The sequence below is a fragment of the Tetrahymena thermophila genome (assembly GCF_000189635.1).
Source record: "Tetrahymena thermophila SB210 genomic scaffold scf_8254607, whole genome shotgun sequence".
NCBI lineage: Eukaryota > Ciliophora > Oligohymenophorea > Hymenostomatida > Tetrahymenidae > Tetrahymena > Tetrahymena thermophila.
Window position 1 is genome coordinate 394,334 of NW_002476377.1, and position 15,059 is coordinate 409,392.

General features: G+C 23.4%; 4 protein-coding genes across 4 annotated transcripts; 1 reads left to right on the forward strand and 3 right to left on the reverse strand. All coding sequences in view use genetic code 6, as the record gives it.

The window, feature by feature from the left end:
* Window positions 1-420: 420 nt before the first annotated feature.
* On the reverse strand, window positions 421-7,459 carry TTHERM_00437650 (DNA polymerase type-B family protein). The gene is made up of 16 exons (XM_001017761.2): window positions 7,075-7,459; window positions 6,947-7,016; window positions 6,593-6,897; window positions 5,720-6,512; window positions 5,046-5,658; window positions 4,578-4,979; window positions 4,336-4,511; window positions 4,159-4,236; window positions 3,255-4,102; window positions 3,023-3,197; window positions 2,691-2,974; window positions 2,478-2,638; window positions 1,932-2,416; window positions 1,132-1,877; window positions 1,009-1,080; window positions 421-948 (listed from the first exon to the last, which is right to left on the reverse strand). The coding sequence occupies exons 3-16, from the start codon at window positions 6,617-6,619 to the stop codon at window positions 589-591; spliced, it is 5,220 nt and encodes a 1,739-aa protein (XP_001017761.2). The 5' UTR covers window positions 6,620-6,897; window positions 6,947-7,016; window positions 7,075-7,459; the 3' UTR covers window positions 421-588.
* Window positions 7,460-7,808: 349 nt separating this feature from the next.
* On the forward strand, window positions 7,809-8,761 carry TTHERM_00437640 (membrane-bound O-acyltransferase family MBOAT protein; the record flags this gene model as incomplete). Its single annotated transcript, XM_001017760.2, has 2 exons — window positions 7,809-7,955; window positions 8,015-8,761. The coding sequence occupies 2 exons, from the start codon at window positions 7,809-7,811 to the stop codon at window positions 8,759-8,761; spliced, it is 894 nt and encodes a 297-aa protein (XP_001017760.2).
* A 1,860-nt stretch (window positions 8,762-10,621) lies between these two features.
* TTHERM_00437630 (hypothetical protein) lies at window positions 10,622-11,388 on the reverse strand (the record flags this gene model as incomplete). The annotated part of the gene is made up of 5 exons (XM_001017759.3): window positions 10,622-10,732; window positions 10,797-10,862; window positions 10,921-11,044; window positions 11,111-11,229; window positions 11,317-11,388. 5 exons carry the CDS (start codon window positions 11,386-11,388, stop codon window positions 10,622-10,624), a joined length of 492 nt encoding a protein of 163 aa, XP_001017759.1.
* Window positions 11,389-11,842: 454 nt separating this feature from the next.
* Window positions 11,843-13,251, reverse strand: TTHERM_00437617 (flap endonuclease-1 PIN domain protein; the record flags this gene model as incomplete). Its single annotated transcript, XM_001470791.2, has 5 exons — window positions 11,843-11,983; window positions 12,036-12,137; window positions 12,197-12,808; window positions 12,893-13,081; window positions 13,141-13,251. 5 exons carry the CDS (start codon window positions 13,249-13,251, stop codon window positions 11,843-11,845), a joined length of 1,155 nt encoding a protein of 384 aa, XP_001470841.1.
* Between the last annotated feature and the right edge of the window lie 1,808 nt (window positions 13,252-15,059).

Genomic DNA, 15,059 nt, shown 5'->3' on the forward strand with positions numbered 1-15,059 from the left:
TTTTTAAAGGAATAAATAGCATTTTGCTTTTTATAAAATAACATTTCTAATTAAGCTGGTCTAATTTTACGATTTCATATTTAAAAAAATAAAAATATCTAATAATAAATTATTTGTTTGTTTTTCTTCATTTTTAATTTCAAATTTCTTCTTAAATTTTAGTTGGTATAAAAATAAATTAAGTGAAACTATGTAAATATATCTTGTTTGATAAAAATTAATCACATTTATTGGTTATAATCTACCAATAATTTCATTATTTTAAAAATTATAAGCTCCTCTTTAAAAAAAAGTAATAATATTAATGTAAAGAAAAAAAGATCTAAGTTAGTATTTAAATAAAAAAGCGGTAAATAAAAAATTGTAATTTAAATTGTAGCAAATATTTTATTCCAAATAAATTCAATAATAATTTAGGAATTGGAAATAAGTTTTTTGTGTTTTAAATTTAAATATTTTTTACTAATTTTTTAATTATAAATGTATTTTATTAAGACTTTCTTAACTTTTTCAGCAAATAATTTAATTAATAAATTATTCTAATGAACATAATTATTAGATTTTTAATATTTTAAAAGTAAGTTTGATTCAAAATGATTCGTTGATTATGTTTAAATATTTAGAAATAATCTTGCTGAGGTAGTCAAGATTATCTTTAGAATATTTTTTTGCATATAAATATGGACAATTATACTCAACACAAGGAACTTCTTCAATTTCTTTATTTTCTAATGAACTACAGTTTTTGCACTTTCTTTCAATTTCTTAATACTATGAATGTATTATTTGCTATTTATGACTAAGTAAGTATGAAAGAGTAGGTATATCAGAAAGACATGAATTACAAATATCTTCAGAGCATCTTTCATAACAAATTATGCATACTTCTAATCGATAGTAGTTTTCTATATGCAACTGACTTCTTAAATCTTAGGTCTTGCTTTATCTCTAATTAAAAAATAAATAAATATTTATTATAATTTATTTAAAAAATTTTATTAATGTTACTTGTTGAATAAATTAATGATTTTTTAGGAAATTCACTTTAATCTTGCCTTTTGGCATATTGAAAAACCAATCCTTTTTTTAAAATTAATTATATCAAGCTACTTTTTTTGAAAAAAGAAATACCTTTATATCCACATCAAAAGTTGAAAACAATCTTCCTATGGATGAATTAATTTATCTGTTTATGTAATACAAGCTATTCATTTGATGATTAAATTTATTGAAAAACTCTGGAACTGATACAACCAAGTCTTTTACTTTACTTTTTTGCTCACCTTGTACTACCAGATATTTAACTCTTTCTCCATACTTAGGTTTTGCTAATTAATCTTATTCCGTTATTTTTAATCCTACTATACCATGTGCAGGTACTCTATCTTCTTTGTATTTTCCTAACTTAACTTCTTTTGCAATACAAAAATCTTTAAAATTAACATGACCATGAAGTATCTTTGCCCATTGTTTATTCAAGTAATTTTTTAATTTGGATAAATTTTTTGTTTCAAAAAGAATGTTTAAACTTTTTTTCATTAATTTAACAACTGCATCACAACCATCTCTTCTTACTATTTCAATGCCTTTTGCCAAAAATTCAGGCTTATCAGTAATTTTTTCCATTTTATATCCAACATATCTCTTTTTTGAAACTAAAATTAATTCTCTAAATACTTTTTCAAATTTTAGTTCTATCGGATAAGGATATTACTTTGTAATCGATTCTGCTATCTCTTTACCTATCCTAAAGGCTTCTTCCACACTTCTACCTTTAAGTAAAACAAATACTGAGTCTGTATCACCATATACAACTTTTGCATACCAGTCTTTATTGCTATTAATGTATTCGCACACTTGGTTTAAAAGATATCTTCCTATTTTAATTTGAAGCAAAATTTAAAGTGATTTTTGATAAATTAAAAATATACCTGTCTCAACAATAGAATCTGCTATATCTACAGAAGGCATTCTACCTGAAAAAGATGCTCCAGTATATCCATAAACAACGCACATAAAAAGTTTTATAGACTACTATTAAGCATCAAGTAATTTGCTTAAATATTTATCGTCCTTATAAAATCCAGCTGATTTTTTAATCATAATTCTTGTGAGTAGGAATTCGTGCAATATTTATGGTAGAATTCCTTCCCTTATAGTTTTTCTAACATAAGCTACTTTATTTGGGGCTATAAATATGTCTTGATGGTATTGATCCATATCTTTAGGATTAAATTTTCTATCTTTTCCAAATAATTATTCAAATTTTAAGTGTGCATCTTAGTTAACACCGAGTCTTCCGCTTCCTCCATTATTAAACTGTTCATTAATATTTCCCAAACAGGTAGAATAACAATAATTATAAGCAATCATTACTGAAGGGTAAAGAGATTGAAAATCCATAACAATAACAGGACTACATAATTAAAAATTATTAAGCTAAGCAATTTAAAACTAAAAAAAAATAAAGTTTTTACTCAACAAAAAGCATTTTCGGAGGCTCCATGACCAAAGGCATACACTCAAGTATTTTTTAAGAAGCAACTTGCATTCTACTTGCAGAAAGCATCAAATATCCGTATTATTTAGTTACTCTAACTAAAACACCTTCTACCCTAAATTAAGATCCTCTTGTTATCTTAAAATATACATTAATTGAGTTTAAATTTATTTTTATTTATTTAATTTACAATGCTCTCGAAATCGCATCCATAAAGGCGAGCAGAAGATGTAGTTCTTTATATTATATCAAGTTTATCTAGGACTATTTGATTAATTTTTAATTTATTAAAGTAGTAGTCAAATACTAGGGTCTTATGTTTAGCTGATTCACTATTAAACCATTTAGTAAGTGTCCAGTTGCTATAAACTGGATTTCTTATTTAAAATAATTCGTAATACACATTTTCTGCATCAAAATTAGTTAATTTTAATTTATCTCTACATAATCTCCAAATATTCCAAATGATTCTTCCTAAATAATTATGAGAATTATTTAAATTTTATCAAAACAATTATTTACCTCTTATTTTTAAATTTAAATTATGGTAAAGTTAACCTCTTCGTAATTCTTTGATATTTTCTTTTTATTAAGCAGATTAAGGATCATTTTGTTGTTTTATTGAACTCTGATTAGATTAAGTTTTTTTGCTCATTTTAGAATCTTCTTTTAAATTTACATCAAACTTTTTCTGTGACTTTTTTTATTATAATTAAATATTTTATTTATTTTTTAAATTTAAATAAAAAAATACATTTAAATCAAATTCCTTCTTTTTAGAGTGTGATGTTTGGATAAAGCTATATTGAGTACCTTAGTAGAGCATTCCCTACTATGAAAATTATGATTTTTATGAAAAATGCTAATTTTAAGATTTATTTGAAGAATGGAATGAAGGTGAAGATAAATCCATTTCAAAAACTTTATTTTTTTACTTTGATTAAATGTGTTTTGAAATTGAAGAGCTTAAGGAATTTGAATTTTAGCTTGTTAAAATTTCTTTTTAAGGATCTTCTTCAGTTTCTTCATTTTCAGCAGCAAAAAATTTAACTTAATGCTCTTGATTTAATTCAGGGATAGAAACTAAAACTTAACTATCAGCAGAAAGTGTTCTTTTCATTTTAGAAGGTTTTATAGAAATAGATGAGCTTATGCTAGTACTTTAATATAAATCTAAGCTGTTTATTCTTAATCTTCCTTTTTATTTACTGTCTACTTACTAACCTTCATTTGGTATAGGAGATTAATCAGGTAAAGAATCACTCTAAAAACTTTAATTAAGTTGACTGAAGCTAGACAATGAAGAATTAAAGTTTAGAGTATCATTTGAAAAAACAGAAAATTCATCATTCTAAGTTTGAAAAGAATTAAATTGTAATACTTAAATTAATTTATTGATATTTGAAGGGCATCTACTTAATAATTCGAATAGTTAAATACCAAGTATTTAGCATCTTTAGCCTAAATAATTTAAAGAACTCTTTTCCATATCCCATCCACCAAATATATCTGGATCTATTTTTTAGGTAATAATTATAAATACCTAAATTAAGTCTTCTTCGTTTTCTACAACTATAATTTCACTGATATTTTCGTTTGTTTCTATATATTTAATAAAAATAGTTAATATTTCTGTTCTAATAGTATTTGTATTTTACAATAAAATGCTTTGAAGTTAACTTCATTCTCTTACAAATAGCTAAAATTTATAGGATCTACTATTATCATTCCTTGAACTAATATGTTTTACAAATAAAAAATAGTTAAAAAAGATAAATTCTAACTTAATTAAAAATAATTTTCTTTTTTAAACATAAACATTATTAATGATTTACTTGCTTTTTATTCTTCACTGTTAAAGTATCGAGGAGAAACATCGAATTTTCCATTGTAAATACTAAAAAATAAGGCATCAACTGAATCAGTGGCAGGATTAGGCAGTTTGTGAGGTGAACTTCTTGCAAATATTTCTACGAGCATTAGTGTTATATCTCCGACAAATTTGTTTTAACTTATTTAAAATTATTTAAATCAAAAGAAATTTAAATTTTCTTTGAATACTTTTTTATAAATTTACATTGGTGATTTTTGATTTAAAGAATTTCTAGTTTTTATTGGAGATTTATCTTTGAATGGTGAAATAATGTTAAACTCATCAGTAAGTCGACTAGGTTATTGAGGAGTTTAATTCTAAAAATCTTTTAAGATTTATTAATATGAAGGTGGTTGCTATTGATATTTGAACGTTTATTTATTATCATACATTGATATTTTAAACGATTCATAGTCATCAGTTAAATATATCCTGAAAAATTTAGGTAATTTTAATTCATTTTTAATATCACATGCATATAGTTTATTTATAGGAGCTTTTATCAATCCATGACTTAAGATTTGAGCTTATTATAGCTTGTTGACTACATTTTTATTTTTCATTTGATAGTGATCAAATAAATCAACCATATTTTCGTAATAAGGGCTTTTGAAATTTAATTAAACTATTTAAATAAATAAATGAAAAAAAAAATAGGTATAATTATTTTACTATTGATGCTCAAAGAATGAGTTTGATTATTAAAAATTTTTGACAATAGCTTCAAAAGGAGGTGGTTTCTTCGAATATGTAAATTAAAAGGTTTCAAAATAAAGCTAATTGCTGTTTATAGGCTATTCAAAAAAAGTTTCCTCAGGAAATAAAAATGGTTTATCTTTAAGTGATTTATTAATTTCAACCTAGCATCGACAAATATGAACAGGTTAGTTACAGTATTTACATACATCAAAAATAGAATCAACGTTCTACTTCAAATTATTTTTATCGACTTTGTAGCGATTTCTCCAGAAAGCAACATGATTTGGTTTTTTCATTGCATTTGATTATATCACATCAAAAGCATTTTTATTCTCTGTACTAGATTTTAATAGCTAATTATCTTTTAAGATATCTTCTAGGTCTATCATTTCTTTTTCTTCTTCCTCTTCTTTATCTGATAAGCACACTTCAGGATCTTCATCTCCATCACCCATATACACCTCAAAGTCTATTGATTGCTTATCAAGCTACTTTTTAAGATATTTATCTTCGGCTTCTTCATCATTTTGCTAAAGGAGCATTTCCAAAATACCTTTTTTCCTAGTTTTGTAATCTTCAAATCTACCTTTTAATATATATAAAACAGCCTTTTTAATATTAAATAGAATTATAAACATTAATATTACTAACTACTTTAGAATAAATTTCATTTTTTTAATTCTATTTTTGCTTGAAAAAATTCTAAATCACATTCAAGTTTAAGAAAATTTCATCAGGGTCTTTCAATTTAGTTTGCGACTTTTAGAAATACTGTAAAATGTGTTGGTTAAACTATTTCCTAACTTTTTCATCATTCATGTGATTTACAGAATTGTATATATCACATCTACCTGTCCTAAATTCTAATGATCCCTCAATGTTATTTTCTAGAGAAATTCGTATTGTGTTAGGGGAGTTTATTTAAAAAATTTATCTTCTTCTATTTTCTTCCAACCACAATTCTTTAATGGCTTTTGTGATTTGCACAGTTATTTCAAAACTAAGAACCTTCCCTCTTTCAAAATGAGTGTATTTAAGAAAAGGATTTTTATCTAAAGAAAGCATTTAAAAGTTATTTTTTTAACTTTAATTAGCTTCATCATCACTGCTTTCATCATCTTCTTTATCTTTATCACAGTGATAAATAAAATTAATCAGATTTTTACTTTCAACATCTGCTTCTATATAACAAGTCGAAGATTTCTATTACCTAGAAAAGTATTCAGGAAACTCTTCGTATATTTCCAAGAGATCAAATTCATAATTGTAAAGATTTTATTTCATTTATCCTTTAGCAATTTAATTAAGAGAAAGCTTTTGAAAAATATTAGCATTGTTTTCACTAAAATCTTTTCTAAATTTATAGTTTATTGCATACACTTCTTTCATTCCATAAATGTAGTTATCACTATAAAAATGCATAAAGTAACTGATGTGACCCTTTAAGATTAATAAAATTAAATATTATTTATATGAGATAGATTAATGAGTAAAATTTTCAGTAATTAATTTATTATTACATCATAAATTTAGAATCTTAGATTCATAATTGCTCCTGCTATGAGTATTTCTTGTATCTTTTTCCCATGACTTGGATTGTAATAAATTATCTTGATAAAAGGTTCATCGTAAGCATGATATCCATAATAATCTTTTTTGTATACTATTTCAGCTTTGTGTACTATTTATTATAAGTTTTTAAATCCTGCATACTTTTAGGCTTTATTTGGTTAGTTTTTAGCATTTGATTAAGAATAGACCTTTTAGAAGCATTCTTCTACTTTAGAGCAAAATTCATATAAAAAAGAATCTAACTTTTCTCTATCTATGTAATATAAAAATAAAATAGATTTTAGCATTATCAAAAATTATACATCAAGTGGAACCTTTAGATTCAAAAATATGTGAAATTCTATCAGCTTTCACATAGAAGTAAGGAAAATACTATTGAAAATTACCAAATAAATTAATGTTTTAGTGTTTGATTTGCAATAAAATTTACATTATGAACATTTAAACAGCACTTTTATCCATATTTATTTGCCCCAAACAATCTTATAATGGGAACTTGTTAAACTTTTTATCCTTTATAGTTTGTTATGTTCTTATAGAATTCAAAATCTTCATAGAAATACTCTTTACCAAATGAAAGTCTTACATTATCTTAAGGTAGCTTAATCATAATGAAATCGTGACTAAATGCTATAATGTTTAAAGTTTACAGCTATCCCTTCTTTTTTAAATGCTCATCTAAGAAGTTTTCATTTAAAGGAGAAGCAACATTTGTCACTTTCATTAAACGGTGAGTAAAAATTTAAAAAAAGTAAATTGATCTATTAAAATCTAGAAATAAAATTTAATATGTTGCTAAGCTAAATAGTAAGAATTAATTGTAAAGGAATAATTGATATTGATTTCAAAAGATTTCTTAACTAGATTTTAGTTGTAGAAACCCTTTTAAGTTTCTATTTTATTAAAATTTTTAAAAAAATTGTCAGAACTATTTACTAATTTTAATGCATCAGAATTTTAATTGTTAAATGAATAAAGTGCGCATTACTATTTTAGTTAATAGAATAAAAACTAATTGAAAGATATTTATTAACTTAATTTATAAATAGAAAAGCAAATTAAAAACTGGAATGTTTAGGAAATCTTATAATTATTAACCCACAATAAATTAAATAATTTAAATTTTTTTTTGCATATAAAGCAAAATAAATAGCTGAAAAATAAATGTCAGTTGGTTCAAAAGATTTGATAACAGATCTTTTTTCTTAATTTGATCTGTTTTACAACAAGCATATAGGACCTTTCAATTAGGTAGTTGCTCCTATAAATCAGGTTTTAGAAAAGATAGCTAAAGAAGTATTTGATAATGATGTAATTTTTTTTTAACCAGCAAATAAGTAGAATCAAATTAAATTTATTTAAAATTTTAGGTTACTTCTGACTAGATTAAGCTTTTACTATGTTTTGTAGGAATCATTCCATTAGGATTTATTCTATTCTAAATAAAATCTCCTCTTTTAAGACATGTTTATAGTTCTCTATTGGGTTTTATTTTAAGTTTTCTTGTGTACGGTGGTAATGTAATATCCTCTCATGTAATGACTTTAGTTACTTATATTCTGTGTGCTATATTTGGTAGACACTCATAAAAGGTTGTCTTTGTATTCTGCCTTACTTTCTTATCAGTCCATCATATTTATCGTCAAATTACTGATTACGGTGGCTGGAGGATGGATGTTTCTGTCATACTCATGATGAATTTCTGTAAGCTTGTCTCATTTGCATTTTGTTATTCTGATGGTTTCAAGGATGAAAAATAATTGTCTGAGGACTAAAAAGAGCGTAGAATATAGAAGCTTCCTAATATTTTCAGCTTTTTTTCGTATATTAACTTTTTGGGCAGTGCAATTGCTGGTCCTACTTTTGATTACTATGAATTTGACAATTTCATCAACTTAAAGAATGGATATGCAAACATTCCTCACCCTATTTTAGATACCTTTAAAAATCTAGGAATAGGTATGGTTTACCTCTTTATAACAGCTAGAGTTCTTCCTAAATTCCCCCTTGAACATGTCCTCACACCAGAGTATGGAGATCTAAATCTACTCTCAAAAGTTGTTTACTATAATTTAGCAATTATTAAATTAGAGTAAGATATTATGCAGGTTGGTTGATGATCCAATGCTCATGTGCCTCAACAGGTATTACTTATAATAATTTATCAAAGAAATTCGATTAAATTGTCACAGTAGAAGAAAGTTTAGAGCTTAGTCACGAAGTTAAAGTTATAGTAGATAAATGGAATAAAACAATTTAAGTATGGTTGAAGCGTTATGTTTACTTCCGTCTTTATTCAGAATAAGAAATTAAGAATAGCAAAACTAAAGCTTCATATGCATAATATGCAACTATTTTAGTCAGTGCTTTTTGGCATGGTTTCTATCCAGGTTACTATTTAGCTTTCTTATAATGGGCAGTTTATATTTCAGTAAGTAAATTTATGTGGAAGGCTGCTACTAATGGAAAGAAAATCTTTAAAATATTTGAGAAGTTTGGAATAGTCCATAAAGTACTTAGATGGTTTGTATGTATGAGTTTCTTCAATTCCTTTGGTGTTCAGTTTGTTCTTTTGAGTGCAGAGAGTGCATGGATATTCTCTAAAAACATTAATTTCTATACTATTACTATAGTAATATGTCTATTTGCATTCTTCCTTATCACCAATTGGGGCCAAAGAACTCCCAGAAACAAATAAGAAGGATAAACCAAAGAAAGTGCCAAAAATATCAAATAAGATTGAAAGCAAAAAGATAAAATTGAATAGTTTAATTAAATCTTTTGATTAATATATAAAATTAATTAATGTGCGTATTATTCGTATTTAATGTCCTTAAATTACTCAAATAAACACTTTCAATTTTTTTCATGATAAAAATTAAATAAAAAGAAAACCAAAATTATAAAATCTATTTTTTAGTTAAGATTAATAAATCTTTATTATTATTATTATTATAATTATTATTATTTATATTATTATTATTCTAAAATAAAATGATAAAATATACAAATATAAAGATTATTCTATCTAGTTTTACAAGAATTTTAAACTTTTACACTTTAAATAAAATTGTAAATCTCTCTCAAAAATCAAAATGACGACATATATGTCATTTAATTTTTTTATTCGAAAATACTTGAACTTAGTCCCACCTTTTAACCTCAATTAAAAGATTATTTGTTTAGTTAAAGTTAAAATAAAGATAAATAGTTTAATAAATTTTAATTATATTTAATTTATGTTCAAATAATCTATTTAATTAGATTAAAATTGAATGACTAATTAATTCAAATATTTACTATTATTTATTTAATAATCAATATTTTTTATTGATTTTTACAAGAATTATATAGATAAAATTTTATAAACAAAGGTTGTTAAAAAAGACAGCATAATATTTTTCGCAATTAAAAATAAATATTTAAATTCTAGATTAAAATTAAAACTAAAAAATTTATAAAAAAAATATTTTAAAAATATAATTTTATTATATTATTAGCTGAAAATATGATAGGAATTAATAATAAATAATTTTTCTGGATTATCTTCTCAATTTTTTTGAACTAAAATAATTTAAAAAATTGGCATAAAATTAAAGCTTTAAAAATAATATTTAAAAAATATTACCTCTTTATTTAATAATATTTTACTAATTTAGTTTGGTGAGAATATGATAAAAATTAGAATTTAATTAATTTTCAAATAAATTTTAATATTAAAAATATTAAAACATTGAAAATATTAATTATAATTTAAAATATATTTTAGTTTGAATGATATTATTTTACATAATAAACTAAAACTAAGCCATATTTACTTCAATAACTGAAAAGCAAATAAAGAATATAAACAAATAAATAAGTACTACTTTTAAAAGCTTTAAATTTATTATTTAGTGCATTTTTAAATTATATTTCTAACATCTAATTTTATTTAAATGTTAATTTATAATATTCGTTGATTAATTCAACAGATTTCATCTGTAATCATGAGATTTCTTATTAAAGTCAACTCTATTATTTTCTAGATCTTGATAGATAGAGAATTGCTTCTCAAAGTCTTTTCTTTCAACTTTTTCTTATATCATCTTTTTTTTAAACATATATAAATTTATTAGCATTGCGATTTTACACTCAAAATAAATATTTTACCTTTCTATTTTAATTCATCATGTGTCTTTCGTATTCTCTTTTTGCAGCTCTTGCTTATTCTTCTTTCTTTATTTTATTTTAAAAATTCATTTTAGAGGAGGCACTTGAAAAAATAACTTTTTACTCTGGCATTTTCAAGGAAATATTTATAATTCTTAGCATTCTCATATTCATTAAGCTTTTTCTCTCTGAGTTAGTAGCAATCTTTAGCATCTTTAAGGAAATCTACTTCTTTCTTTTAATGTTATCTGTAATTTAAAAATGTTTTAAAGCAAATTAAAATTTATTTTGCTTAAGATAATTTAAAATGTTACCTTAATTCGTATTTTTCTTCCCTACTTCCATCAAAGAAGGCTCTTCTATGTTCATGGATGTTATTATATAAATTTTGCTTTGATTGCATCTTTTGTGATTCTTTTTCATGTTATAGATCCTAATATAAAATTAAAAATAAGTAAAAGCAGCAAGCAGCATTTAATATAAAATGCGAATTAATTGGTATTTCATTTTAATTTCATACTAGAGTTGTTTAATTACGACCATGATATTGTTAAACGGGTCTGTTTAAGATTCCTTGCCTGACTTTATTCATTTTATTTAACGATTCCCTATTTTATTTTTCAGATTAAATTTTTATTATTTCTTTTTAAATTATTGCAAAGGATTTCTTGTATGAATGTTTTAATTTCTCATTTAAATAATAGAAACGACTTTATTTTAAATGCCAACATTTAAATAGAAATTATAGTGATAATTAATTAACTAATGCTTTTAATTCTAATTTCATTAGCTTATATAACAAATATTTTCTATTTATCTTTAAAATATGCATTCATTCTACTTTATGTGTCTGTTAAATTAGATATTTTTCATTAATTATTTAAGGTTAAAAATAAATTTTATTTTCATTCATTGCTTTGGCACATTTCTAACAAATAATAACTAGAATATTCTTTTTTTTAGTGATTTTAAAATTATAAATTATACTCTATAGCGCATAGCTAATTATATATATAATAAGTAACAAAATATTTATATTAATTATTTCATTTTTTTCCTCCCTTTTTATTTGCACTTTTAGTATTTGTTGGCTTTTTAGATGCCTTACTTGTTGATGATGTATCTTTAGGCTATACTTTAAAGAAATCATTCAGTCTGGTTTAAGAACCTTTATGTTCTTTAGCATTCTATGATTAATTTAAAATAAATTTTTATTTAATTTAAAAAATATAATTTTACTAAAACTTTTTCCATCTAACTGGTAACTCTTTACTCGCTAAATCCTTTTTCTTCTACTAAAAATTTCTTTAATTCTTCTACATCTGGTTTCTTCCATTCAAGCTTTTTATAAATAAACACAGTTTATATATAAATATTTACATAAAAAAGATCAATTTTACCTAAATAGTCTCTGGATCAGTAACTTCAGGATTAATAAAAAGATCTCTTGCTGATACATAATCATAAGAACTTGGTACTGTATATTTTTATTTTTTAGTGCTTTGTTTGTTAACTTCTTCCATGTGTTCAAGAACTTTCTCTAGAGATTTGTGCTCTGTTATAAGTTTGAAAGCATTAACTGGGCCAACACCTTCTATACGTCCTAAATAATCGCATCCACATAAGATACACAAATCAACAAATTCATTATGAGATAACTTTAATTCTTATAGCATCTTTTCGTAGTTTATTTCTGTAATTGGTTCCTTTTTACTATTGAGATTTCTCAAGAGAAAAGGTGTAGCAAAAGTGAGAGCATCCATATCTTCAGTAACAGTAGCAAAAACTTTCTTAGCTTTTGCCAAAGCAGCGCATTATGCTTCTGCTTCACATGGGGCTAAAATCACTGGAACACCAACCAATTAAAGTAATTTTATTGCATCAGCTTTCATTTCTTTTGTAATATGCAAATTACGTTGTTCTTGCTTTAAAGCTTCTTACATATCACCAGTTTCTATAGCAGTTTTTTACTTTTCAGCAGCTTCGTCTTTTGCTTTTTGTCTTCTTGCAAGCTTATAAATAAAAAATATTTTTAAATATTTCATTAAGTTCAATCTTTAAAAAATGTTGAATGAATTTGTTTATTTATTTATTACTTCACCACTCTTGAATTAAGGAGGTTTACCATCGAAAACCCAAACTGGCTTGAGACCATTTTCGATAAGCATTACAGTTCTATTAAGTAAACCAACTAAATGTCCTGTTTTATTGCCATCTTTATCTGTTAAATTTTATATCTAGAAATCAGAAGCACTGCTTGTAGTTGCTAAAAATTAATACATTGCCTATTTATAGTAAATATGAATAAAATAATTAGATTATGCTTAAATTAGTTATTGATTACCATAGAGGCATCACATGCAATCATACGGCCAGCATAGAATTTTAGATCTGATGTCTTAATGCATCCAGGAGCTTTCTCCTTTAATAGATCCATCAATTTATGAATTCCCATTTTCTCTCTCTATTAATTGCTTTAACCTAAAATGAAGATGACCTTTTTTAATTATTTATTTATTTTTGTTTGTTTAATAATTATATCAAATATTTATTAAAAATTTGCAAGTGATTTATACAAAAAAATTCTTTTAAGTGAATTATTTGATATATAAATATCATTCCTATATGTAAATTTATCTAAAAATTCTAGGAGCCTAATGAAATTATTAGCGGCATATTCTATTCATTAAAAGCAAATGCAAATTATAATAATTCCGGTTAATTTGAATTAGGAAAGTTAGTAATTTTTTAAGTTTTGATTTAATAAAAAATAGCGCTAACATTACTTCAGATTTATAGTGATCAATTTTCTTTTTCATTTTTTATAATAAAGTATTTTATTGAATTACATCATGCAAAATTGTTAATACATCAAGAATAAAAATAGACAATTAAATTATCTGCATTAATATTATATTTAGTAAGAAAAAGTATTTGAAGGCACTCTACTCTAATTATGTTTTATTTTTATATTTTGCTAATTAATAAAGTCAAAATATTTTAATTAATATTCAGGACGGACTTGAATTCATTTAGATAATTATTACTATTTTTGAATTATTTTAAAAGCTAAATTTTTAATTTTATTTTCATTTATCAAACTCTTTAAAAGGCACTGATCAAAAAAAAAAAAATCCATAAATTTTACTATTTTGAGAAAAAAAGTATTTATATCTCTTGTATTTCTTTTCACAGAAATCAAAATTAATTTAATAACTAAAATAATAACAAATTTTCATTAATTACATCAAGCTTTAAATCAATTTTTGAATATAGTTTTTTAAAAGTTTAGCCCATAAAATTTATGTTAATATTTATAATCAATCAAGACTTCTCAAATCTATGGATCTTAATAAGAAAAAAATAAATATATGTAGAATAAGAATCATAATAGAATCAATTCATTTCTCACTTAAAAATAATCAAATTAAATTAATTGAGGAGAACAGACTATGTTTAAATAATATATTTATTTATTACTTACCATACATTTCTAAAATTTTAAATACACTGTAAATTCTTACATATTGCAAATTAAATTTTGGCTATAGTTGTTAAAAGATGTTTTTACTATTTTGGCAAGCAATAATTCTACAAAATAAGGTCTTAATTAATTAAAATTTCCAGTAAATAAGAATTTAAATCAATATAAATATTGCAATTAATTGAAACATAATTAAATTTGAATATTGAAATAAAAATTTAAACAAAATAATAATTTTCTTTTTGATTTTAAAATTTAGTGTTTCATCATATCAACTGATGATTAATTAATTCTAAATTGACTCCAAAATCCTCTTATCAATTTTATTCAAATTTAATTTATTTTATTAGCACTTTTCTAAAAATTTATGTAAGTACTCTTATTAAAGCTCTTCAGATCTTTATATTGCTTACTGCATTTCGTAATGGTTTAGATCTATACCTTATTTGTATTTTTTCAGAATATAAGAAATTCGTTATTTATAATTTATTTACCTTTTTTATAATCTAAAAGATTTGATGTACATCCAACGACTTATAATGCAGCTAATTAATCTTAATCTAGCAAGAGAAATATAGCTTTTTTCAAAAATAAAATATCTTTGTAAATTCTAAAAATATCAAGCTCTTCATCAATTTAAGCTTGAATCCTTTTAAATTGTTATAAACTAAAATGATCTGTGATTTATTTTGTTTTTCTACATCTTTTAAATTAAAAATTTTTTAAAATATAAAAATAATTCATAAATAAATAAATAAAGAATAACCTGAATCCAAAAA